Raw genomic sequence first — 25,983 nt, 5'->3', positions numbered from 1 at the left:
ACAACACAAGAAATTATGCGGGTCAATGTAGAAAACATACATTAATGTTTGTGAATATGAAATTAAGGTCACATGCAGGAATTTGAACAGCTGTATGTGCAATCATGTACCACATAAAGAAAACATAAAAAATGCATGTCTGATTACATTTGAACATTTCACTGAAGTTTTGTGTGTCAAAAATGAAATACTTGCAATACTGCTCATTCAGTACCCTGATTTATAGACTCTTATTTCTAATCCATCTATCCTGGTTCCTTGCATGCTCAAAATTAGTCTTTTACCAACACATATATGGCTATATAACAATAGTACACTTTAACAACCAGCCACAGTACCATATCAAGCAATTCACGGCACCCAGTGCAATTTACATTTGTTTGACTCAAGAAGAAATGCAAAAACTACAGAACTACAGAATGTACTACACTGTGAAACATCCAACAAAAAGCCTTTATTATTCCTGAGAAATCACTGAAATGAAGTATGACAAAGCAGAATGGGAAATACTTCAGAGAGTGTGCACTGGCACACTCCATGGTTGAAGGATATTGTTCAGTTGCAAAACCAAGTAAACGTGACTTGCAGGAACTACATCTGCTGCCAGTCTACATCTTGCACTATCCTTTTAAAACAAACTATCACGAGCGACAATAAAAGATTTAAATATATTAAACATTTACAGCAAAATGAATTATATTTACAGTAATCCAAATATTTGCCTTTCTAAAATAATGAACAATATGCAAGGTAACAGAAATTAAGCTCTAATAACACCCTCAGAATCCTATGAACACCCATCTCATCTTCTCTTGAGAATATTATTATTATTATTATTATTATTATTACTACTACTACTACTACTACTATTATTATTATTAAAGAAGAGCTTTTTTCACAATGGTAAAGATGAATAGATATGTCAGTTCTCAATATAGGAGGAATATGTTTCTATATTTCTCAGGTGCGTCACTCTCATTATTCAGTCAAACACGCGCTCAGTCTCCTTGCCTGTGCAGACGAGGTTGCTGTTGGCAGCTAGATATATCTCCCGGGCTTGGCAGTGTTGGCTTGTGTGGGCCTCCTGGGCCGGGAGAGACACAGGAAGAGAGGGGACACACATGAGGAAAAACTGGACAGAAAAGCACAATTTTGGAAACTTGTCTTCAACTTCTAGCCCTGCAAGGACGCCAAAAAGGGCTCACCTTTGCTTGTAGTGGTGTGGGCACCCTCTCGTTCTAATGCCTAAAAGGTATAAGAACAGTCAAGCAACTTGCATTGCCTATGGAATCCATACATACAAATATATATTTCAAACGTGTACCTAGATCATGCCTGTGTCTGAGTGAGGTATATGGGCAGACCAAGGTATAGATCAGTGGTTCTCAACTCGGGCCAGAAGGGGCCGGTGTGGGTGCAGGCTTTTGTTCCAACCAAGCAGTTACACACCTGATTCTACTAATCAACCTTTGAAGTCTTTACTAAGGACCTTGCTTAGTAGAATCAGGTGTGTAACTGCTTGGTTGGAACAAAAGCCTGCACCCACACCGGCCCTTTCGGGCCCGAGTTGAGAACCACTGGTATAGATTAAGCAACAGCCAGGAGGCAACAGGTGTACCTATGCCTACAGGCGGGTTCGAGTTAGAGGGGTGACGTGGGGTACTGGGGGAAAGGAGGGGTTACTTACGGCTGCAGTGGCGGATGGTGAGGATGAGGATGAGAAAGAGGAGGATGCAGCCGACCACCAATGGGGCCAAGATGGCCACTTCACAGCTGCCACGGGAATCAGGCTTCCTCACTGAAGGATGCAGAGGGATTGAGATTAGGCACTGTGGTCACCGGATGGACATCTAATACTGCTTTTCTAAAGGCAAGTCTCATAGGAGGGCAGCCCGACCCTGTTCCTGGGGATCTCCTGTCCTGTAGGTTTTCCCTCTAACCCTACAAAGTATCCCATTTAACAGCTCGAGATCTTGCAGAGTTGCTAATTAGTAGAATCAGGTGTGCCAAATTGGGGTTGAAATGAAAACCTACAGGATGACAGATCTCCAGGAACAGGGTTCTGCAGCCCCATCTTACAGTCAATTGCAGTGGTTTTCAAACTCAGTCCTGGAGCCTCCCTGTGTATGCTGGTTTTTGTTCCAACCACAATCGCAATCCCATAATTTTAACAAGCTGCTAATTTTTCTTAATTTCTTAATTTTCCTGTTTAGAGGGATTATTTACCCTCTTAAGGCACATTATGTCTGAAATAGCATTGCATTCTACCAAGAATAAAATTCCCTGGTTGATATTGTCCTACATTGTGCTTATTGTCCTACACTGCAACAAATTGCACAAGAAGAGGTGACTTCATTGACCAAATGAAAGAGGTGAAATAAACAGGCTCCTAATATTTTTTGTTATTTGTGGCTTGCACTGCTATTTCTGACAAAATGTGGCTTAAGAGGGTAATTAATCCCTCTAAATGTGAAAAGCACCTCATTAATAAAAAATAAAGCTTGTTAAAATTCTGTGTTTGCGACTGGTTGAAACACAACCAAGTTTAGGAACCTCGATAGAATGTCATATGGCTGGGATACAAGTTAGGGTAAGGAATACGGTAAATGTTAAGGTTGCAAGAGGATTTGGGTTATGCTCCGGAGGTAGGGGTAGGGTTAGTGCTAAGATTAGGGTTTGGGTTAAGAAATGGGTATTTAGGTTGAGACAGGATGTGAGTTATGTTCTGGAGCTAGTGTAAGGTTTTAGTGTTAAGGTTTTTTTTTGCTTCTAGATCTCCACATTTTTTACTTTTTTTTGCTGTAAATATTCTATGATTTTTTTTTTTTAGGATAAATACATTTTTCAGAATAGATTATTTCAATCAATTTTCCTTGTTAATGTTGTTTCCTCAGTATATAAATTGTTTCACATCACATTTTTAACGATTTTTGGTTGGTAAATAATTAGCTGTATTGATAGCTGTATTCTTGGCTGTATTCACTTGCAGAGTTAAAAGAATATAGTGGATTAGAATAGCAGAGGTTTGCACATGATGCAGTGGAAGTCCGTGCAGTCTCAGAATCAAGGTGGCATTACGACCAAAAAAAACCCTAGATCTGGTCATGATCTAACCCGCAGCCTTCCCTTCGTACAGGCCAGAGTGATCTGACAGTGACAGGCATAAACACTCACATGTTTTGCAGGGACAGGGAGTTGTAGTGGTGCTAGGTGGAGGGGCAGTCGTCACTAGAGGAGTTGTCATGGTGGTTGGGTCTGGAGACAAAAATCACAAAGCCATGATATGAACCCATAATAATAAGTATGATGATGGCATTTCTGTAAATTAATAATAATAATAATAATAAGAAGAAGAAGAAGAAGAAGAAGAAGAAGAAGAAGAAGAAGAAGAAGAAGAAGAAGAAGAAGAAGAAGAAGAAGAAGAAGAAGAAGAAGAAGAAGAAGAAGAAGAAGAAGAAGAAGAAGAAGAAGAAGAATAATAATAATAATAATAATATACTATCCTATATTATTATGGTTACTATTGCGTGTATTTTTTTGCAATAGTTGCAGAAGCCACTGCAATTTTTGGTGTAGACCTATAAGCTAACTGTATAAATTGTAGGCAACTAGTTGGACTAACGTACGACATTAAATAATTAAAAATCTTGAGAACTCCCTGCAATGGGATAACTGACCAGGAGGTCCATCGAGGGTAGTGGTCTTCCCAAATAATAATTTCTGACCGCTTGTCGTCAAGCAGCCGTAGACTCCGCTGTTGCGCTTCTTGTTGAAATCTTTAATTGTTATGTCCTCCTTTCTCATGACAGTGGAGTTACCGTCCGCGCGGTTATGATTCACTCCTTTGCTGTCGATAAATCCTATGACGTCCATCCCCGTGTTCCCTACCCGGAACCAAAGGACAGTGGCAGGACTCGTTAAATCGCACGGTATTCTCGCTGGTTTCCCATCCAAGATCACTCGAGTATCTTGACAATCTGCGTCTGAAAGGGACAAAACATCACTTGATATTCCCGAGTATCAGTAAATTATTTTTCAAAAAAATACAGAAAATCACAAAATTATAATTTTGGTAAGCCTCGCATAAAGCAGAATATGTTTTTTACATTACATAATTTGTTTAATGGATTCTTTCTTACAGCATGATTTAAGAGACCCTTCGGTAATTTATCATTTCAGATTTATAAAACATTCAGAGTTTCGTTTTAAATTCAATCAGCTAAATGGTTGGATTTCTTTTCCGCATTTTTTTCAATATCTTTTGTTATTAGTTTTTTTATTTATTTATTTTGCTAGTTAAAACAAAAAACAGAGAGCAACAACAGACAAGAGAGCAACATTTAGGTCAATTAAGTTAAGGTCTGAATGTGTTTAAGCACTTGCGTTATATGCTGCTAATCGAGAGAGAATGGGCCTTCTTCACAAGTTTTCTTAAATTATTCTTACTTTTGCTCTTAAAAATGTTCCTACGAAAAAACAATATGAGATGAATGACACGTGTGCAGACCTTTGTCTTTGTGCATATCGCAGGTGTATGAGATGATGAATGCTGCCTGTTTGTAAATTTTATGCGCACTACTGTTCATGTGATTACTGATTTGTATAAGGAAACAGCCATGAACAAACACAGATCAGATATTATAAGCAGTATTCGGTCAAATATGATCGTACACGTTTCGTGAATGAGGCCCAATGAGTTTAAGGATGATTTAAAATCAGCGTATGTAACCACCAAAACATGATTTAGCTCGCAAAAAAAGTTTTAATTACTCTTTATGATTAAAAATGGTTCTGCCTTACTCCTGGTGGAATTGTCTGTACAATTGCCTAAAACGCCGTGCAAACATTTACACTTGTTACAAACATATTCTAGTCCTGCCCAATATAAGTAGTAGGCATAATTTGAACAGCAATTTAATAAGAGTGTATCCAATATATGGAGATAGGCTGAATCGAATAGGCCCCCAACACTCACAGATATGTAAGAACAGAAAATTGAAAATAATAGCAATCTGAAGGTACAGTGGTATAAAAATAATTTGAAGACCACTTACATCGACCCAGGCAGAAGAGAAAAAGCAGGTGCAAAAAGAATTCTAACATGTTCTCGTCACGAGAAGCCTGTTTTCATGAAGCGTAATGAGGAGAGTTTACTGTACAACGAGGATGCAGGGCGATGCTCTCTTCTCTCACGCTCAGGCTACACACAGGAAGTAGAGGGGCGACAACAAATACTCACAGGGAAACGGGGAAATACGGTTAGAAATGCATTTTAGTAAAAAAAAAAAATTATAATAACTTGAATTATGGGTAGTTCACTGATTACATCCTGCTTCATTTGGTGCATATATTTTATTATGTTAAATCCTTAACTTTTCATTAATTATAGGAAGTTCTTATTTATCTAATTTATCAATTTGCTGATATTTTCAAATATTGTAATATTTAGGTTGACGAACACAATTTTAAAATCCTAAGAGATGTCGAATTCTCATGATTAATAATCTGGTAGGCCTATCGTTATCCCTACCTAATTTGTGTGTAATGGCCTAAAAATACATAAAACAAACATTAACAGGTGCGAAATGAAAAGGGGCCTATATAAGTGGCAGGAGCTTTGCGCTATAGCATGATGTCAAGTTCTTTCTCGTGGTTTACACAAGTTTTCAGGTACTTCAGATGCCCTATGGGTTCCACTGTCGAAAAACACTGCAAGCAAGTTGTAAAAGGAAATGAGTGTTATGCATTAACATTTAATCGATGATAGTTTTGACTGGAGTGCTTTCTTGGTAATATGCATAGTTTATTTTTTTTTAAACACTGGACTCGTTTCTTTATTAGGCCCAGTCCCATTCTTAAAAAAAAAAGTTTTTCCTCGAGCGCTATGCGCTTCTGTATAGCATTAATGACTCGAGCGTCTACTCATTTGGAGGATGCTTACAAAAATTGACATAAGATGAAGACTGGACAAATTCATGACAAAATTAAATACATTGTCGTAGAGAGTTTTGCGTATTTTTCGGCCTAACACTTCAGCATTTGTGGGGGCGTTCACGCCGGATCGTCGAGATGAATTTACATAACATGTACATATCCTGTAACTTCGTGTCCTAAGTAAATTAGGTCCTTAGAAGAAGAACTTAATTTGTATTGTAAAGAACAGAACAAAGGCAGTGGTGTGTGTGTGTGTGTGGGGGGGGGGGGGGGGGGGGAGCTGTTACGATTTATATTGGTCTACATCGTCCCCTATTGACAAACAGATAACATTGCAAATGTCCTTTCTTCAACATTTCCAAAACACACACTTCACACATCAGATGAAAACCAACCACTTGGCCGCCTACAGCGTTCCAACCCGTGGCCGTGGGAGTACCACGCGAGAACAGAACACGCGTCCGGCACTGTTCAGGAGAAACAGCAAGAAAGAGACAGACTTAAACAGATTATTTTCATACATCAATCGGAGATATGGGAGTTTATAAAATTGAATCAATACAGTAAATATAATATCACTATACAGTAAACAGAATATCAAATAGAAGTTGCATTATTTCTCATCCATCGATCGTTTTTCTCCCATGCATCATTGCCTGGAAATGGGCTATATGCTATACATGGTATGCACCACGACTATATTATTATTATTATTGTTATTATTATTGTTATTATTATTATTATAACGACAATAGATTAGGCGTATTATTATAAACATTATTATATATTTGTTGTTAATATTGTTAATCATTTTTATTAATTGATTGTGTATGCTAAATACTGCTCAGTAGTCTACAGCAGAGGTCAGTCACAGAGTGGTAAATGTAAAAATATTATCATGGTGAGACATGGCGTCAGAAATTAGGCTACTCCTGTCTGTAGGACAAGCAAAGCTGTCACGGGAGACAATTATGAGTAATAGGCCCCGCCCACATGGTTAAGGGGGTTGGGGGTTCCCTTATTCGTGAGTTATTATCGAGAAGGTGTTTTCTTTTCTCTCGGTACGAAAGGGTGCTTCCGAAAGCTAAATGGCAAATGTTGCGATTCGAAATTCCAATAAAGGGCATTTCATTCCCAGAAATGGCAATGATTAGGCCTACAGTATATTGGTCTAGCCCTTGAGCTATGTAGTTCGGCCCGATGTTCAGCCATAAAATCATAGAACTAACTAAAGCATTGTAATGTCATTAAATAATTACCCTGAATTTGAACGATAATCACATGAAATGCGTAGTAAATAGAAACATGTTTATAGACCAACTCCGGCTGAGAAAAAAGCGCCCTTTCATGACTACGACTGCTACCATTGTCTGTCAGAGTGCATAACGATTTCAAAATAATAACCGTCATTTCTATTGCCCCATGTTCTGTATACTCTGTCTTCACGCGCAATGGAACAGTCCCCTGACTCAAACCAGGACAGTTGCAGGAAGTACATTTTGTCAGCTCTAAGGATCAACACCTACCAGATTAACAAATGCAATTTTATCTCCGCGTTATTTCCTTGAGTGGAAAGTTACGGCCGCTAAAAGCACATAGGCTACACTTTTTTGCGTTGCGACTGCTCAAACCTTCACTCGTTCGACTCGATGTAGGCGTAGAAAAAAAGAGCTCCGTAGGAGTTTTACTGTGAAACGCAAGCAATGGTGCCTATCTCTTGATTATGCAACATGCTTTTGCGTCAAATGTGGAGTAAGCGCATCGCATCGATTACCGTAGAGAACAGGTGAACGTCATTTTACAACGTCAATTTCTCAATTATGCACATTTATCTTAAGACATAATTTTAATTTACAGAGCAAGAGAGAGAGAGAGTCCTGTGATTAATTACAACTGGTGATATTCAACATGCAGCACTTTTAAATTTACCCAACCTGCTTCAGTTGAACAGATAGACATGACCATTTAAAAAAAAACCAAAAAAAAAAAAAAAAAACGGTGTGTCTATTTGCACCCGGGTGAGAATAGTCACAGGGCAGCTATTCGGCTATTTACACCCGGCCCCCTCACCCCCCGCCCCCCGGCTCCACAAAGCCCAACAAGCCGTGGCTCTAGCCACTTACAGGTTATGTTAATAAGTTTGTAAGACCTGGTTCTGAAGCACAGCACGCTACGACTCGGGATCGGAGTTCATGTGAGTCCATGTGGCGGTTCCTGATGCCCGCTACTGGGTGGCAGATTGTCAGACTTGGTCTGGCCTCATGGAAACACCACCTCAACTTTGTTCTTTACGCGGTGCAGCAGATCAGGATTCTGATGCTGTTTCTAAAATACACATACAGTACATATACACATACAGTATCTAATGTGTGCCCGGGTGCAAATAGCATTGATGGCTACGGACACCTGGGTGCTTGTCTCTGCCATGCTATATACACCCGGGTGTAAATAGCATTGTTGGCTACTGACACTTGGGTGCTAATAGCATCTGCCTTAAAAAAATATGGATAATCTCTCTCTCTCTCTCTCTGTGCCTCAAGACGATTCATGGGTTGCCTAGTCAACCTCATCCTCCATAGCCATGTTCAGGGTTCAGCTTGAAGTATTGACTTGAAGTAATGCAATTTCCTGTCTCTGAAAAAAAAAAATACTCGCAAAAAGACACCCTTTTTTATATTCAGATTACTGCACGTTTTATCTGGTAAAGTAACTCCCTTTAAAAAATGTCAGACCTGGGAAAGTCTAGTACAGGGAGATGAAAATGAAACACAAACTGAGGGGGGATTCTGTTGTTCTGTTCTGGAACAGGGGTGGGTGTCTCGAGACAGAATTAAACAGAGATTTGGTCAGGGTTTACTGTTAACCAACCTATTCATGTTTCCATTCAACCTGGTGTCAGCCTAACACCCCCAATACACTGAACTCAAACTGAGTCAAACCTTCCTAAGCCCTCTGCTCAATTTCCCTCTCTCTCTTTGTATAAGCCCACCTGGGGTTCCCTGTTTGACTCACCCCAAAAACAAGAGGGGGATTCAACATGAAACAGGAACTTCTTGATTTTGTCGGTGTGTTGTGTTTGCTTGTGTGTGTGTGTGTGTGTGTGTGTGTGTGTGTGTGGGCTGGGGGGGATGACTGTGACTTGTGCGATCCCATGCCTAAAAACACTGTCATTACCAGATGGCCTGTGAACAGGAGAAGTAGGACTATACATTTACCACATTTGACCTGACAGGATGCAAAGGAATTAGACAGCTATGTAAGTACAACACAGATCATTCAGACCCAGAAACGACTTCCTGTGAGTGAAGTTTTTAACAGTGTCATGTTGGGTGATTCATTGGGCTTAAAATATCTGTGCTAAATTGACTGAAACAGAGTTAATGAATCCAATGGTGATGAGGTTTATTCTATTACAGTTAAATGTACTCTATCAGAGTTGGTTTTGCACTGAATGTTTTGCCTTGTAGACCTCCCAAAACACTGAAACACTTTGTAATGTGCGCTTTGTCTTGAGTGGTGGGATTTTACACCTGTGGTGCTCAATTCTTTTATGGTCTGTGCTAACTTATTCATCCAATACTAGAATCAGGAACACTTGACTTAGGTAAAGGAGAAAGAGAGAGAGAGAGAGAGAGAAAGAGAAAGAGAGAGAGAGAGAGAGAGAGAGAGAGAGAGAAGATGCACTTCCTTCTTACTTCCACAAAATATTTACAAATTAGAAAAATATGTTCTCATAAATTATCCTTATTTATCATTATTATTATTTAAATATTATATTTTTTCATATTATTTATATGTATGCTTTGGCAATAATTAAATTTGCCAATAAAGCAACTTGAATTGAATTTAACTGAATTGCGAGAGAGAGAGGGTGAGAGAGAGAGCATGAGAGACTGAAAGACTGAGAGAGGGGTGGAAGAGAAGGGGATCCTTATTCTTTAAAATGGTCATGTCACTCTGTCCAGCTGAAGCAGGTTGAATAAATGAAAAAGCGCTGTATGTTGAAAATAACCAAACAGGCCTTTATTTTTGTAATACAGTAGCAACATATTTAATGTTAATTTTGGGTGAAGAAAGAGATGAAAAGAGACAACCAAATGAACCTGGGTCACAAGCAAACAGTTTACAGTTGGTCCATGTAAATATCTGTTATGCATCCACTCACATCCACAATGCCGGTTATGAACAGTGTGGCTTGTTCAGTTATATGACAGCTTTATAGAGTAGCGAGTCAAAATTCAGTCCGTCCACAATATGCCTTGTCCACGATTGATGTGATTCAGAAAGATGCTATGCTTGCTTCTTGGTATTTGCTCAACACTATGTGTTTGATTAATTCTGAAATGCAGAATAAGGATAACTATTATTAATGATTATTTGCAGAACTAAGTTTATTCACTCTCTAAAGCAAGGAACAAGTACTTTGTGGTTAGATTGAATCTGGTTCTGATTTTGCCTCCCTATCATTGTTTGGACAACAGGGCCAGTCTCTGTTGTGACCTAATGAATGCTGAATTAATAACTGTGCAACATAAACCTCCTTAATGACTTGCCTTTGTAGTGGTGGATCCAGACTTTCTTTCAAAACAAATGAGGTCATAGCATACCTTTTTATAAGAAATTAAGGTCTTTTTAATAATTTAATTATTGGTGTTGCAGGTTACATACTAGATAACAAATGCAATAGTAAAAATGGGGTGAATAACTCAACAGAATAAATCTGCAAAAACACTAATGCAATTTTGTCAAAGTAAAATAGAATTTGAGCAAAGTAACCTCAATTTAATATTTGAAAGAATTATTATTGTCTGTTGTGATCACTGGCACTGCCAGTGCTTTCTCAAGGTACACATCCTGCCTGATAATTGGAGAAAAAAATATATAATCAAAAATTATATTTTTGATAACTATGTATTTATTAAAGGAAATCTACTTTTTGAAATCATTTATGGAACAGTAAGCAAAGAGTAAAGCAGAGATATCATAAAATAATAGCTACATTGACATAGTGCATATAGCATGTTACATTTAAAAAATGTATCAAAATGTTAATATACAGGAATGAAAGTGACCGTCTACTCAGAGCACAAGACCTGTGATGAGCGCGGTGTTAGGAAACTTATAGAAGGAAATGACCTGGGCTCTGTGAATGTTTAAATGGGTAAAAAGTCAGCTTTGTTATCAGTCGACAATTAGCACAGCTATACAAACATCTTTGTCTTTTTTCATTTTTGGTTTATATTAATTTTAGGTGTCTAATATGACATTTATGTTGAACAATAACAATGAGGCAGTTCATTTAATATGAACTCAACCCTTTCTGGTTCTGTTATTCTTAAACTGTAAAATCTTTTGACTCTCCCACTTACAATAGCAATTCTGAGTTTGTTCAACTTTGAAGGTTCACGGGTCTGTAGATGACAAATTGTAAACTCCAGTGACATTTTATGTTGGCGCAACAATCACAAATATGTATTTTCTCAAAGTGTGCTAGTAAAAAAAACTAAAATTACATTTTTTTTTGATTGATTGATTGAAACCTTTATTGCAGGGAAGTCCCACTGAGACCAAGGTCTCTTTTTCAGAGGAGCCCTGATTACAATATATACATTTACAGTGACAGTTTTACAAAACATAAAGTTTAGATACAAGGAATTCACATACGCCAAGTGCAAATATATGGAAAAAACATTTTAAAAAAACATAAAAAGACAATAATGATCTAATAATCATAATAATGGAATAATGATCTGATTGTCCTAATTTATCACTAAAAGCAAGTACATTCGCTCTCTTTTAGTATCATATCCATCACTAGTTTCTTGAAGGACTCGATCGGGATAAGGCAATCTAGATTTAGTGTATCCTGACATTTATTCCACATATACTATAAGGCGCAAATGCGCTAAAAGCAGTATTACCCAAATTTGTTCTAGTTCTGGGTGCCTCTAACGTAATCCAATCTTGAGATCTGGATTTCATTCAAATACAAAAGCAAAATAACCAAGTTCATGTAACTAACATGAGCCATTTTTTTACACTGAGCCAATGAAAAAAAGGGTCTTGGGGTTAAAATAAAGAAGGCATGGCAAAATTACATTTGTCCATCCATCCATTTTCTATCACAGTGCTTCTCAACCATGGTCCTGGGGGCCCACTGTGTATGCTAGTTTTTGTTACAACCAAACGCTGTGTTGTAATGAGCTGCTAATTGTTCTTAATTAGCCACTAATTGTTCTTATTTAGACTTTTTATGCCAATCGAAGGATGATTTACCCTAAAGCCATACTATGCCAGAGATAGCATGTAGCCTATGTCTTAAAAAATAAATGTCCCATATTCACATCTGAGGAATTTCAATAAGTCGGAGTACTTGTACATTCATTCACTGTGCTGTATGTAGGCTAATACATGTCAAATAATTCTAATTGAAAAACAAAATCAATTTTTAATTGAAAGGTGAAATCAGTTGGCTCTCATTTGCTAAGAGTGTGGAAACCTGAAACCATTTGTGTAAAGTGAATGTGTGTGCTGGTTTTGTCAAAACACAGTGAGACCCCAGGACCAGGATGGAGAAACACTGGTCTATCCCATCTGCTCCTGGTACTGAGTTGTGGGGGAGCTGGATCCTATCCCAGGGTATATCAGGCATGGCCAGTTGGGATTCAAGCTTGGCACCATTTTGCAGTGAAACATAATCCACAGAACCTTGAACTTTGGAAATTGATCAAATGGTACTTAAAAGTACTATTGTGATTAGTTACTTAAAGGAGAACCAAATTAGTTTTTTACAGTGTATTCTTATTTGACATACAGTACAATGTGTAACTTCAATGTGTAACTTCACACATTGAAGCCCCTTGCCATTCTTTTCCTGCTAGTCTGTGCTTATAAATAAATTTAAAAAACCGGTTAAATGAAGTCTTGTAATGTTAACTCAAGGACGATCCTTTTTGAGCTTGCACCGTCAGAGAACATTGAAATGGAGAAACATGAGTGGTACTGTACTGTACTGCCTTACACGTACCTGGATTATCATATTATCACCTAGGTAATGTTTATTTAGTATATTTAGTATATTAATATTATATATGTGTGTGTGTGTGTGTGTTTGTGTGTGAAAAATTGTTTTATAAAGTTTGTCGACTAATAAAGTTTTGTGATTTTTGATGTTTGATGAATTAGTGTCAGTTCTTCTGTCTGTTTGTTTATGCAAAGGAGAAAATGCACTTACACCACCACCTGCACTACATAGCCCACCACAGACCTGCTACACGCACAGCTGTGTCCTACTGAACACAGCCAGAGGCACACATGCACACACACACACACACACACACTATCCAGTACACAAAACTTTGTATGCATGCATAATTAAGAGAGAGATGTCCGCAAAGAGGCTGTCACTCAAATATGATTGATTGACGTTACATTGGTGTGACTGCCAAAAGAATTATGATTATGACAGACAGCCAATGGCAGTGCATAGAAGTATATTCCTCTCCATAGCCGTTAAAACTATTTATTATCTTTGGAAATGTTCTTTGATCTTTCACAGTATTTAATGAGTAATTTCATGAGCTTGTAGCCTTCCTCTCCATCCCACTCTTGCCCCCTGTCTCTGTCTTTCTGTATTTGTCTCTCTGTCTTTCTCTCTCTCTCTTTCTCTTTCTCACTGCCTGTGGCGCGGTCTGTGGTCTCTCTGCGGTCTCTTTGTTTCAGGGCAGAGCCTAAAAGCTCGAAGTCGAAACGTCGCTTTGGGTTCAGTTCATAAACTGATGTAGAGATATCATCTCAGCGTGTATAACACCCTTTCTTCCACCCCCCAGTTCTCTCTCTCTCTATTGCTCTCTCTCTCTCTCCCTCATCCTCTTACACCCTCTCACATGTAGACACACACACACACACACACACACATACACACAAGTGCATGCACACACACACACACACACACACACACTTACAGTACACACACATGCAAGCACACGCACACACACAGAAGCACACACACACACACAACACACAAACACACAGGATAGTGACCTAGCTCTTAATTACCTAGCTCTGCCATTCGGGTCTTCTTTCTATAAAATGTCAAAAATCTGTATTATGCACTTATTAATTTCTTTCGGAAATGTTGATGAGATGACATATAGTGATGATGTTGTCATTGTGTATCGTTTCAGCCTTGACTGAGTCCCCTGTTTGATAAACATGTAACAGGAAACAGTTGCCTTTTCAGGGAATGTATTTCTGAGTATAAATACTAAATACTGTGCGGCCCCCACCTCCGAAAGTGTCACTCGCTTTCTCTCACTCGTACATCCTGGATACACTCTCTCCTCCCACGGGCAGCAAGGTGGGAGTGGTTTCTCTCTTTCGGACAGCGCAAGGAAAAGGGAGACACACGCACATACACAATACCATAGATACATTCATTCACACTGCTGTCTCATGCCATGCACAAATGGCAAATGCTTTCAAAAACTTTAATGGAACAAATGGATTTTGAATTTTGCACAACTTCAGTGACCAAACAGGAAGTGTGTGTGTGTGTGAGAGAGAGAGAGAGAGAGAGAGAGAGAGAGAGAGAGAGCCCTATCACTCCTGCAGACAGAAATGTATAGAAATGTGACTATTTTTCTTCAGACTTAACATTTTTCATTGACTATTTGCAATTTTATTTTCACAGTGTATCGTTTGTACTCTTTTCTCTCTTACTATTCTACTGAAGCACATTTTCTCCATTATGTTGCATTCTTTCTTTGGTATTTGATTACCCTCAGCGCTTAGTCAGCCTATCCACCTAAAATAGAGGTCTCTCGCTGTTGTTCTCTGGATTCTGTTTGTGACTTCACAAACAAATACCCAGCATGCACAGGGTGCAAAGTAGACCAGGGGCCTCATTAATAAAATGGACTTACCATCAGTTTTGATCTTAAGTATGACTTACGTAGAAAACCACGTACAAGTAGTTATTTATAAAACCTTACTTTGACGTGGAAATTATCTTATCTCTATGCAAAGTCTAGACTCGAAGTGATTTTCCTGCTGGTTATGTATGGCTATTTTTTTTCCCTTGCAGTTTAAGGTCAGACCATTTCATTTTTGGATCAGCCACAGTTATGTCTTGCTGCCCCACCTCGTACACTGCAGCGGCGACACACACCCAAGCTACCTGTTTGGCTTTGTTTGTCAACCCACTATTCAGCCCACCGAATAATACGTGTTGCCTGTCTTCAATCTCCTCTACCAATGCCGTGATCTCGTCTTCCAAAAAGTTTGCTTTTCTCTTTTGGTCCATGGTTATTCCTGACTAAACCTTCATTTGTGTTAGCATTATATACTGTAAGGGGAAATCGCTGATTGTAAGGCACGTTCAGGTGCCGTCAATTTTAATTTAATTTGAGATTTATAGATCACAGGTGCGTAAGTTACAAATGGGCTTCTTAGAACCTGCGTAAGCAAGGTTTTTTATGCTCAGTATCTTTTATGAATCGAACGTAAGCACACCATCGGAAATTATCTTAAGACTAAGTTCAAGTATAAATCTAAGGACATTTTTATAAATGAGGCCCCAGGACCTTATCAGCAGCCTCTTCTCAAATGTCTAATCATCACCACACAACTAATGCAGTTTGCACCACCATAGCTCTCAGTGTACAGCTTTCAGACTGCTTTTCGAACTCATGGTCTTCCGCAGACCATAAAAATAAAACTTGGCAGATCATGTAACAACCGTTAAGAAGCTTCCAACACTTTAATGTGGCACAAACACCGACCGATCACTATTCATTCATGGCACGAGTAATAGTACACAAAAATTCATTTTATTTTGTCATCACAGATGTGCCAAACATTCATTCACTCTCAATATTTGGTTCAGTTGCTTGGGTATGCCAGACCATTATGACAAGAGATGCATAAACACTTTATACATCACAATTGTTCCCCTGCAAGCCTAAAAGTATAAAATTACAAAACATACTGTACATACATATACAAATATCTAAAAATGTATACAGAGTTAAATATAAACAAGGATGAAACAGACATGTCAGTCACATTAAAATTGACACCAATTACTCAGTATACAGATGCCTCAACGATCATTCTCAAAGGACTCTCCGGTCACCAGAGTTTATAGCCACATCAATCACAGAGAGGAGCAGAGCCGATAAAGAGACCAAAATCAAAAAGGAGGATAGCATCTTGTCTGCATATGAATGATCTTTTTCATACATATTTGTTTGAACCATCTATGCACACTTATTAACACTGACATTGTACAAAACCATGGCGGGTCAACCACAGAATTGTAATAAACGCATTTGCTGAACACGAATGTGTGAGGTGTATAATATCAGTGATATTTTGAGTCCAAATGGGGAGTTACAGAGTCTGAACAGCCAGCCAGGAGAATCACCTACAAAGAATAACAATAAATGTTAAACTTTACCACAACAATTATAACCACAAATAAATATATGTTTTAGTAAAGGGATGTCAATTCTAATTCAAAAAGGGATGGTGTGGTGGCAGGTTTTTGTTTTAGCCCAGCAATACATCACCTGATTCAACTAATTAAGTAATCATGGTCTTCAATCAAGACCTTGATAAGCAGAATCAGGTGCAGAATTAGTGCTGGGATAAAACAAAAACCTGCAACCACACCGGCCCCGTTTTGATAAGTCTGTGCACTCTTGTTCTAGGATGTCATTAATCGATTCACTTATCAGACATTCTGAATCAAAGAAAATTACAAGATGATAGTGACCAGCACGCAGTATCCAGGCTACAAGAGGTTACTCACCTGTCTCCATGTCACCCCCGCCTTCATTGGAGCTGTCTCTTCCTGCACAGACAGAGAGACCGACAAATGGATATGGTGAGCATATATCTGATTCCCCCAGGTATCAGGTAATGGAAATGGCAGAGCTGTAGGTATGAACATTGGTGTTCACGCGTCAGTGAAAGACGGGAGTGGTGAACTTACTTGACTAACCGGTGGCGGCACTTCTTGGGTAGTCCTGAAAAACAATTAGAGCAGACACAAATTTTACATCAAAAACATATTTCATTTTTTTTTTAATGGGCAATATAAAATAAAACATATTGTGTCACGTCTCTAACCCACGGCAGATAATCCTCTGTTAAAGGCTTGACATTCTCCTCAAAGACAGAAACACGTACAGGCAGGGGGAGATGTGTGGCTTTTGTCAAACTTTTGTTTTGTCAGCGCAAAAGCCTTCATAGGCCCCCTGAAAGAGCCTAGTAAGGGATTTGCCTTTAAGCCTTTGGGTTCTGTGTTCTGTTTAGTTTCATAGAACACACCTGATTCTGCCAGTTAGCAGCTCAGAGGGATCTCTACCTGTTGAATAAAATGTGCTTTGTAAGGGTTGGAGTGAAAACCTACAGGATGGTAGATCTCCAGGAGCAGGGTTCGGTAGCCCTGAAATAAATACTTAAACTAAATATTAAATTTTTCTGAAGGAAGTTCTTTGGTAAGGGTGAATGGTAAAGCCGTGTGAGTGTGTGTATGTGCATTCATGCGTGTGTGTGTATGCGCATGTGCATTCATGTGTGTGTGTGTGTGTGTGCGCGTGTGCATGCATGCATATGTGTGTGTGTGTGTGTGTGACTGACAGCATACTCACGGCTGAAATAGAAGAGGGTGGCAATCAACACAGCAGCCAGACTGGCGAGCACTCCCACCAAGGGCCAGAGCACCAGGCGCCCACAGCCTAGCAAGGACGCACACATGACACACACAAACACGTGTAAACCTGTCTGTGCTGACGACCCAAAGTGCTGATCTGATTACTACAGCAGTCTTACTGCAGTCACAACCCTGCATGACCATGATCAGGAAATTGAGAGCTGGAGAGCTAATTCATTTATCTTTTGACCGTTGAAACATATATTTGACTAGCCAAAGTGTGCATGCTATGTAAGTGCTATGTGCACATACACAGAAGCTACACTGCACCTACTGCTGAAGTGAGAATATAATATGTTTTAAAAATATTAAATAAGAATAAATATATTGAAAAAACACTGCAAAAAGCTCCTTGTTGGCTGTACTATACCAAGCGGACACCAGTTCAATGGCTCTTATAAGGCCAACCTTTTGCTTGCGTAGTGTGCAGCTTTCACACATGAGACAAATAATAATTAGGAATTTCCACAAATTACTGACAATTTAAGAAAGCAAATTTCTACGTTTACCTGTATTTACCACAACAACATTCTTCCTTTATATTATTGCACATTTTGGTTAGTAACATGTTTTGTGGAAAACAGGAGTTTGGCAGGAGAGCTTAAAAATTGTACCAGCATCTAAAGCTGTCAAAGATTCCAACTACGGTACGTATTTGACCCAGGTTGGGGTGACGGCGCTGGATCAAGGTTATCGGTCCTGGGTGAAGGTTACATACCTTTCGGACTCTTATTGATTCCTTGGTTAAGACAGCGGCAAGGCTTCTTTGGGGGCTTCTTTGGGTGCGATGGGGTGGGAGGAGGGGTTGGAGGATTCTCTAGATGAGAACAGAGACACTGATTTAGACCAAGAAAGAAAGGTTATCCCAATTGAATCAATTCAGCTGCTATCTGAAGTGGGGAAAGAAGAGAGCATTCTCCGGTAAGCAACATATGGTTTCATCCCCTGTTCCTAATAATAAGTGGGAATGAAACATGATTGCAATAAATCATAAGTAAATAATTGTCTGTCAGAAATCATAAATGTGTCACAGAGCTATATATAGATAGATAGAAAGATAGATAGACAGATAGATAGATGAAATGTGTTGTGTGGCAATAAAAAAATAAATAAGAAAATGATGTGAACCCTCAGTGTACTGTGCACACGTGATTCCTGGGAGTGCTATTACATGGATCATTTATTGAATTAGTCGCAATCGGACATTGAAACCAGCCAGATGGGTGATAAATCTCACCTCCTGGCCGAAGCTCGATCTCGATGATGCTCGGCATGTTGCGGCTTTCCTGGAGCTGACAGAAGTAGCGGCCTGCGTCACTCTCCTGTACATGGAAGATTTTCAGGGAGAAGGTCGGCCTAGTCCCCTTCATACCATGCTTGTATTTGTCCTGGTCGACGGTCGGCTCGTAGTGCACGCGATCCACAACGTTGTGGTAGAAGAGGAAATGGAATTTTGACGGACTGTGCCGGGGCTGCCAGTACCAGAACACAGCCTGGCAGTTCGAGGTGCTGCACCCGCAGTCAAGAGTCTCAGTGATGTTCAGCACGGGGTATTGGATCTTCAACGCCCATACAGATTGAACAATCACTGTGGGGAGGGGAGGGAGAGAGACATACGAATCATTTCAAATACAGATATATTTCCAACCAATAATAATATATTTAGAATAAGATATTTGAGAAATTGGGTTTCAGACAAACATTACACACAGAGGGGGCATAAAACCAGAAACGTGTCAAGAACAGGTTTCATGTCTGTTTATTGCTCAATAGCTAGCATTACAGTATTATTGTTATTTCATTATTAAGAACACAGATGTGTTAAGAAATGTTATGATCAAAACGGACTACTCATTCCATATACAGCTGGTCATTTAAAGCATGGGTGTCCAGTCTTACGCACAAAAGTGCCGTTGTGGGTGCAGGTTTTTGTTTTAGCCCAGCAATGTGACACCTGATTCAACTAATTAAATAATTACTGTTTTCAATCAAAGAGTAGAATCAGGTGTCTTGGTGCTGGGCTAAAACAAAAACCAGCACCAAAAACTGCCTTTTTTCAGATAAGATCCATGGCCTAAAGAGTACTCAGCATTGCAGTAACAAACAGCATTTTTGCAGGACATAGAAGTCCAAAGTTTATGCAGTCAAGAACAGACCAATTCCGTACACCTGCTGCAATAGATTCTAAGTTGGACAAATTTGACCATTCAAATGTATCACTAAACAGAAATGTCCGCCCCATCGTTTGTGAAAGTACTCAAACTGCCCGAAAAGTTTCTTCAACTGCCTAGTGACACAGACATGCAGAAATACATGAGGATCAAAGATTTTATCGCAGCGCTATGAAAAAAAGAAGACAATAAAACAACAAAATAAAAAAACAGAAGTTAAAAAATGATATGTTTATATTTGCCCATTGTTTAAATTAGAATAGATCAGAAGGAGATCATTAGACGATTTAACTTCAGTGTTGGATCGTAGAAGACTTTGAAATGCCATGCATTTAGATCTGGTTCTGCAAAGCCTGTCTTATTTCGGTTTTCTCTACTCATTCAGATACTGGTTGCTAGCTCCTCTGGGTCAGTCTAGAGCTACCTTTCCCCCACAGGCCACATCCACGTAATGATCTACTACTATAGAAAGGAGAAATACGCTCACAGATGGCCTTTATTTTTGGCTACATGTTGTAAATTAATAGCTTTCATATAGGATTTATATGAAAGTATTATGTGTTTAAAAAAAAGCATGTAAATGCTTTGGTATAAGATTGGCATGGAATAGTTTATCTGAAGCAGAGGGTATTCAATGGTTACTCAAGACCAGGCTTGACACAGTGCTGGTTGTGCTGTTGTCTGGCGGTAAATAGTTGGGGTAAATGGCCTGTTTGCCTCCTTATTTGTTTTTGTGTTCTTTAGATGTTTACATATACTGTGCAGTGCATGGGTATATATACATATTTGTTTCACAAATAGGCTGAAATAGAACGCTCGAGCCTATTATGAAATAAGCTTGAGCATTCAATTGGACGATGGGTCCGTCATGGTCAGGTTTTTGGACCGCGCGGTCGATCATTTGGAGTTGACCGTGTAGTTATGCATTCCGTTCTGCAGAAAGATTAACCAAGTCTTTCCTGGCACACAGGTTGGGACATGAAAACTGGGAATCTATAAAAAAAAAATGTGAGTCTTTGTTACCCTGCGTGTAACCTGCTTTCTTTTCAGAAGATGTTACCAAACTTGTATTTAACAATATATTTTTCAAAATCTGAACTGGTCTGAACCGCATTAATCAGAGTCTGAAATGCATTACATAACATTAATAAAATAACGCAAAAGTATTATATTTGCATGAACGTATGCAGATGTAAAACCAATATGACGACACACTGAGGTGAAATGTGAACATACATGACAAATATATCAACTCAATATATCAAGTCAGAATTTGAAAAAAGATAACTGCTTCTGTATTTAGAATACAATTATTTCTCACAAGATATTGCATATTGATGTTTGGACCTCTTGTAAAGGACAGAAGTATACATAATTTTCATCTCAATCCTCTTTATCTTGGCCGTCGTTCTGACGTAGACTGTTACTTGACAAACTGATTAAATTCATTGTCATTTATTGAAGCTGCGTTCCGACCTTCAAGAAAGCTCATTTCACAACAGTTTCAAAAAAGGTCCTTTCACAACAGTTTTGCAATGCTCCATTACAGTACAAGCGTATTTTGAATTCTATGTTTCCAGTTTAGAATGTTTTGTTGTGTACTGACATTTATGACGAGAACTACGGAGGGTTAAAGAGAGATATTAAAACCATTTGTTTTTTTGTGACGACTGAACGAACAATCATGTCCGACAGCAATAGTGACTCTCATCATAACCCAACATAAAGGCCCGACCCTTTCCGCTTACTCGATCCTTCACCTCCTCTGCTGAAAACGGCACATATCTGACCTTATCAAATCAGAACCAGAAGAACATTAACATAAACACAAAACCCTCACGGCCTTAAGGGAAGTTAGACAAAAACCAACCATCATACTTCAGCTCATTTGAGAAAGAGAGGGCAGGGAGAGTGAGAGATGGAATGAGAGTGCGAACTAGGGAGAGACCGACAGAGAGATTGCCTAGAAACCCCCGGGTAAAGAAGACAGTTTGAAGTGAGGTCTACCTGCTGTCCAAACGCACGCCGTCCACACCTGTGCTCCCTGGGCCATGATTCTGCTGCCTGAGCCCTGTCTGCTCCACAGCGCTGTCTGTGCCTGTCAGTGTGTGTGTGTGCCGGTGTGTGTTTGTGTGTGTGCAGGGTGGGGGAGAGGTGATTAGTCTCTCCTTCCCAGTATGACAGTGCCCCCCTCCATCCTGCTCCGCCTCTTCTCTCATATCTCACTGAATCATAGGCAGACCCTCCTGATCACAGCCTGACAACGCACGTCTATAGTACATGCACATACACACAAAAACATACGTACATACACAAAGTGACATGCACACATACATATACTATATGTACATACACACATGCATGCGCACACACACACACACACACACACACACACACACACACCCATGCTAACACACACAGACATACAGACATACATACACACACTCGCGCGCGCACACACACACGGCTTTTGAGTTTAATAAAACTGAAAAAACTGTTCCAATTAATTAGGAAAAATTCTTCAAGTTTTATGATTTTACTAGTGAAGTTTAAAGCCTTTATCAAAATGTAAGGGTATCTACCTGAAAATATCAAATATTTTCTATGAAGCTGGTGATTTACTGAGAAGACATTACGTGCTTAGCAGAAAAGTAACTTTTGAGAAAAGCATGGCAGTCAGTGCCAAAACTCCTTTATATCCAGGTTCAGTTTTTTCAACTTTTTGTAAACTTTCCTACTTTTTTATAAAGTTATCTATACATATAGTAACAGTAACATAATGCAGATTCAGAAATATCCGACCTCCATATTTGATTCTATTTGAATTAATTTGTAGAAAAAGAAAAAATAAATAAATAATCTGATGGTAAATATACTAGAGATGAGCAGCTGAGCAGAAAGACATTACATTAACATTACATAACATTCATTTTATAGATGCTTTTATCCAAAGCGATGGACAATAAGGGCATACCAAAGATCATTGGAACAACTACAAAACACAGGTCCGATAAGGTACAATATTCGTTTTGTACCAGTTATTTATAGCCATGAACACGGTGGTATAGAGCCGTGCGACTACAGTAGTTAGATTCTGAGCCCACGGCAGGGATGTAGACCCCTCTGCTCCAGGTGGAGAGGAGCTGGCCCACTCTGCACCACAATCCAGGTGCGCATTTACCAAGCCTAGAGCGCAGAACCCAGCTGCAGGAGGAGCGGCAGCACAAAGACTGCAGCTGAGCTAGTTTGTACACTGTCAAAATGCTCTGCTTTACAAACTAGCTGAAATACTCTAAGCTTTGCATAAATAAGCTAAAATATGCCATACGTTGCCTAAACTAGCCAAAATAATCCACGGTCTGCCTAAACTAGTCAAAATAATCTACAGTCTACCTAAACTAGCCAAAATATTCTGCACTCTGCCTACACAACATAAAATGCTCTATACTACATAGAGCATGATCGTCATAAGTGATGACAAAATGTGAATTATAACAACCACAGATCAAATTTCACATGAAACAAAAATCTAGATAAAATTTGGTAGCCAACTAAAGTTATTTTTGAAGTGAAGTTTTAATGGATATGACTTTTTCTCTTTATTGTTTGACAGAAATATAAAAATAATATTAAATGTTAGCTTGGTTTACATCATTTTGTTTATGTTCCAGATTCATACAAGTTGTCAAAATGTAATGATCACCAATTAGCAACATTATACAACATAATGGTATAATGACCGGGTTTTAAATGAACTCATTTCCATTTCACATTGACTCATAGTTAAATGCAAGTTTTAATTATTTTCTTCACAAACCCAGTCTGCTGCAGAGCAAAATGCTTCAGAGCAAGATCGGCCTTGCCAGAGTACATATTATGAGGTGCAGCTGCAAAGAACTATCATAACAATTATAAATTTCATATTCATAATTTGATTCATATAGATCTCCTTTCTGATACCAGCCAAATTTCTTCTCATACCAATGTCTGTTAAATATACTCTATTAATCATATCATTTTGCCAATTGCCATTGCCTAAACACAAATATGAAATAAAATGGATTTTAATTAAGATTACTTTAAGATTATATTCTTTTTGTATTGCATTCCTTAACTACTCTTTAGTGTAAATGTGCATGTGCTTGAACTGCGCCACCAAACTGAATGGAGTTAAAAATGAATGCCAAGAGAGCGGGATGACAGCTATGATACTGTGCTAATTGTTCTCTTTCGCTCTCTTTTTCTCTCTCTCCTTCTCCTCTGTTGGGGCGCTTCAGACGCCCCTGTGTTACCTGCGCAGTGCCCGTGTGGGGGTCGCAGGAAAGAGGGGAAGCGGGCACACCACAGCGCTCTGGGGGGTCGAGGGTTCGACGGCAACGGGGGGAACGAAAGCCACACGATTCTTTGAAAACAGGAGATCTGGAGGGGCTTCAACAATGTACTTTTCTCCCATGCTTTTAACTACAGAAACGTTTCTCACATTTTGAAATACAAGTGCATGTGTGTGCGGTGTATGTAATGTAAAGAGGTGTATGTGTGGGATGAATTTTGTGTGAGAGCGTATGTATAGGCAAGATCATGTATTTTTCTGTGTACCGTGTGCATTTTGGTTTGCGTGTAAGCATGTGCATTTGTGTTTGGGTGTACATGCTTGCGTGCATGCATGTGTGTCTGAATTAATGCACATCGGTATATGGAAAATTGTTTCATTCCAATTCTAGAATGAATTATTCCCATTGAATATGAAATATCTAGAATTGATGGATTGTCTTCTACTGTCTCTCGCTTGTATACTTTCCCCATTTGGTATTACTGCACTAAATTCTCTCATCTTTGCACTTGAGTTTGCATTGGAAGTCATGCTAGTACTTTTTCATTTTTCTCTGCCAGTAATATAAAAATTACTATTTGACATTTTAAACAGGGATCTGGGAAGTATAAACTTCAGTGCTGTTTTCCTGGTTAAAAATCCACAAAGTGACTGATGGACTTCCTCTCGGTTATATTTTAAACGTAAAATGGCATAATTACTGCTGTCTTACGCATATTTAATTATCACAGGAGAGTGTCTGTGGTCAAGACACCAGGAGAGTTTATTCTGAAAGACCCGGAAAGCTGTTGGAGGTAGCTTCAGTACTTCTCAGTCCTTTGGTCCTCACCTCAATACATTAAGTAGCTGAAAACATGGCCTCCTCTGCACACAAATAATGTCAATCATGAAGTAAAAACAGCCAGCAGGCTGCCCCCAGCCCCCCCACCCTCCAAAACCTCAGCACCTGTCAGCCCCCCTACACTCCTCTCAGATGTCTGCTACGCCACATGATTCTGGGCTTAAAGGGGGGGCAGGCAGGCTGCCTTTCCTTCATGATGTGTGCTGCATCATTTTGACCCCAAAACATACTGTATCAGCACAACTCTGTACTTACTGTACACACCTAACTCCTATTTTTAATAGGGTGCATTAAATATTCTTGTAAAGGATTCATCTCTATGCATTCATGACTTGTGGTACAATTCTAGGCCACCATACTTATATCTGGATGCTAGTATAACACAGGTGGATGCACTTATGTTCCCTTACATTGTAAGTCACTCTGGATAAGATAATCTGCTGAATTAATTATTAAATTCATTTGAATAAACACAGTCAACAGGACATCATCCTGTGCTTTGGATGCAAATGTAAGAAAAGAAAGTAAGTCACATGAAGTGTTTTTCAGGGCCCCACCTGTGTCTTCCTTTCTTTCTCTTTCTCACAGTTCTGTTCGAAAGAAAACTGTTTGCAGGACAATTGCGTTTCCAGCTTGTTTGCCGTCTCACCCGCTCCCCCTTGTGGCCGTGTTACAACATGCCATCAGGCCACCGTTAATTATGACATCAGTGCGGAGAGATTGCGATCAGAACAGTAATTCTCCCAAAAAGAAGTTTCAGATCTGGAAAGGCACTGTACTTCCAAATGAACTGTGGTGTTGTTTCAGAGCCACAGAGCAGAAATTTGTTCGACCTCAAAAATCACACTGGCCTCCTACTCATATTAATTGACAAGAATAATTTCCCCTGTAGTAATATGCATGTATATTTAAACACAGTTGCACTGCTTGTTTATGACAACGCTATGCTTCCAAGATCTTCAGAATTATCAGATTGCGCTGAACAGCA

General features: G+C 39.1%; 2 protein-coding genes across 2 annotated transcripts; both read right to left on the bottom strand.

Moving 5' to 3' along the window:
- Positions 1-439: 439 nt before the first annotated feature.
- Positions 440-5,205, bottom strand: LOC118206424. The gene is made up of 6 exons (XM_035379133.1): positions 5,055-5,205; positions 3,678-3,983; positions 3,175-3,255; positions 1,688-1,798; positions 1,206-1,245; positions 440-1,084 (listed from the first exon to the last, which is right to left on the bottom strand). Exons 1-6 carry the CDS (start codon positions 5,101-5,103, stop codon positions 1,039-1,041), a joined length of 633 nt encoding a protein of 210 aa, XP_035235024.1. The 5' UTR covers positions 5,104-5,205; the 3' UTR covers positions 440-1,038.
- A 10,545-nt stretch (positions 5,206-15,750) lies between these two features.
- LOC118206794 lies at positions 15,751-21,951 on the bottom strand. The gene is made up of 7 exons (XM_035379868.1): positions 21,832-21,951; positions 18,891-19,241; positions 18,372-18,470; positions 17,592-17,678; positions 16,931-16,964; positions 16,748-16,789; positions 15,751-16,360 (listed from the first exon to the last, which is right to left on the bottom strand). The coding sequence occupies exons 1-6, from the start codon at positions 21,875-21,877 to the stop codon at positions 16,771-16,773; spliced, it is 636 nt and encodes a 211-aa protein (XP_035235759.1). The 5' UTR covers positions 21,878-21,951; the 3' UTR covers positions 15,751-16,360; positions 16,748-16,770.
- Between the last annotated feature and the right edge of the window lie 4,032 nt (positions 21,952-25,983).

The sequence above is a fragment of the Anguilla anguilla genome, chromosome 10 (genome assembly GCF_013347855.1).
Source record: "Anguilla anguilla isolate fAngAng1 chromosome 10, fAngAng1.pri, whole genome shotgun sequence".
Lineage (NCBI taxonomy): Eukaryota > Metazoa > Chordata > Actinopteri > Anguilliformes > Anguillidae > Anguilla > Anguilla anguilla.
This window is presented reverse-complemented; position numbering and strand designations above follow the sequence as displayed.

What these genes read in the sequence shown, in the direction of transcription:
- LOC118206424 (XM_035379133.1), bottom strand. Translation starts at nt 5,103, where the DNA reads ATGTTAGAATTCTTTTTGCACCTGCTTTTTCTCTTCTGCCTGGGTCGA. An exon ending in CACCATCCGCCACTGCAGCC is followed by an intron (nt 1,246 to 1,687) that starts GTAAGTAACCCC and finishes TATACCTTTTAG; the next exon opens with GCATTAGAACGAGAGGGTGC. An exon ending in CCACACCACTACAAGCAAAG is followed by an intron (nt 1,085 to 1,205) that starts GTGAGCCCTTTT and finishes CTCCCGGCCCAG; the next exon opens with GAGGCCCACACAAGCCAACA.
- LOC118206794 (XM_035379868.1), bottom strand. Translation starts at nt 21,877, where the DNA reads ATGGCCCAGGGAGCACAGGTGTGGACGGCGTGCGTTTGGACAGCAG. An exon ending in GGCGTGCGTTTGGACAGCAG is followed by an intron (nt 19,242 to 21,831) that starts GTAGACCTCACT and finishes CCCTCCCCACAG; the next exon opens with TGATTGTTCAATCTGTATGG. An exon ending in CACCCTCTTCTATTTCAGCC is followed by an intron (nt 16,965 to 17,591) that starts GTGAGTATGCTG and finishes ATTGTTTTTCAG; the next exon opens with GACTACCCAAGAAGTGCCGC.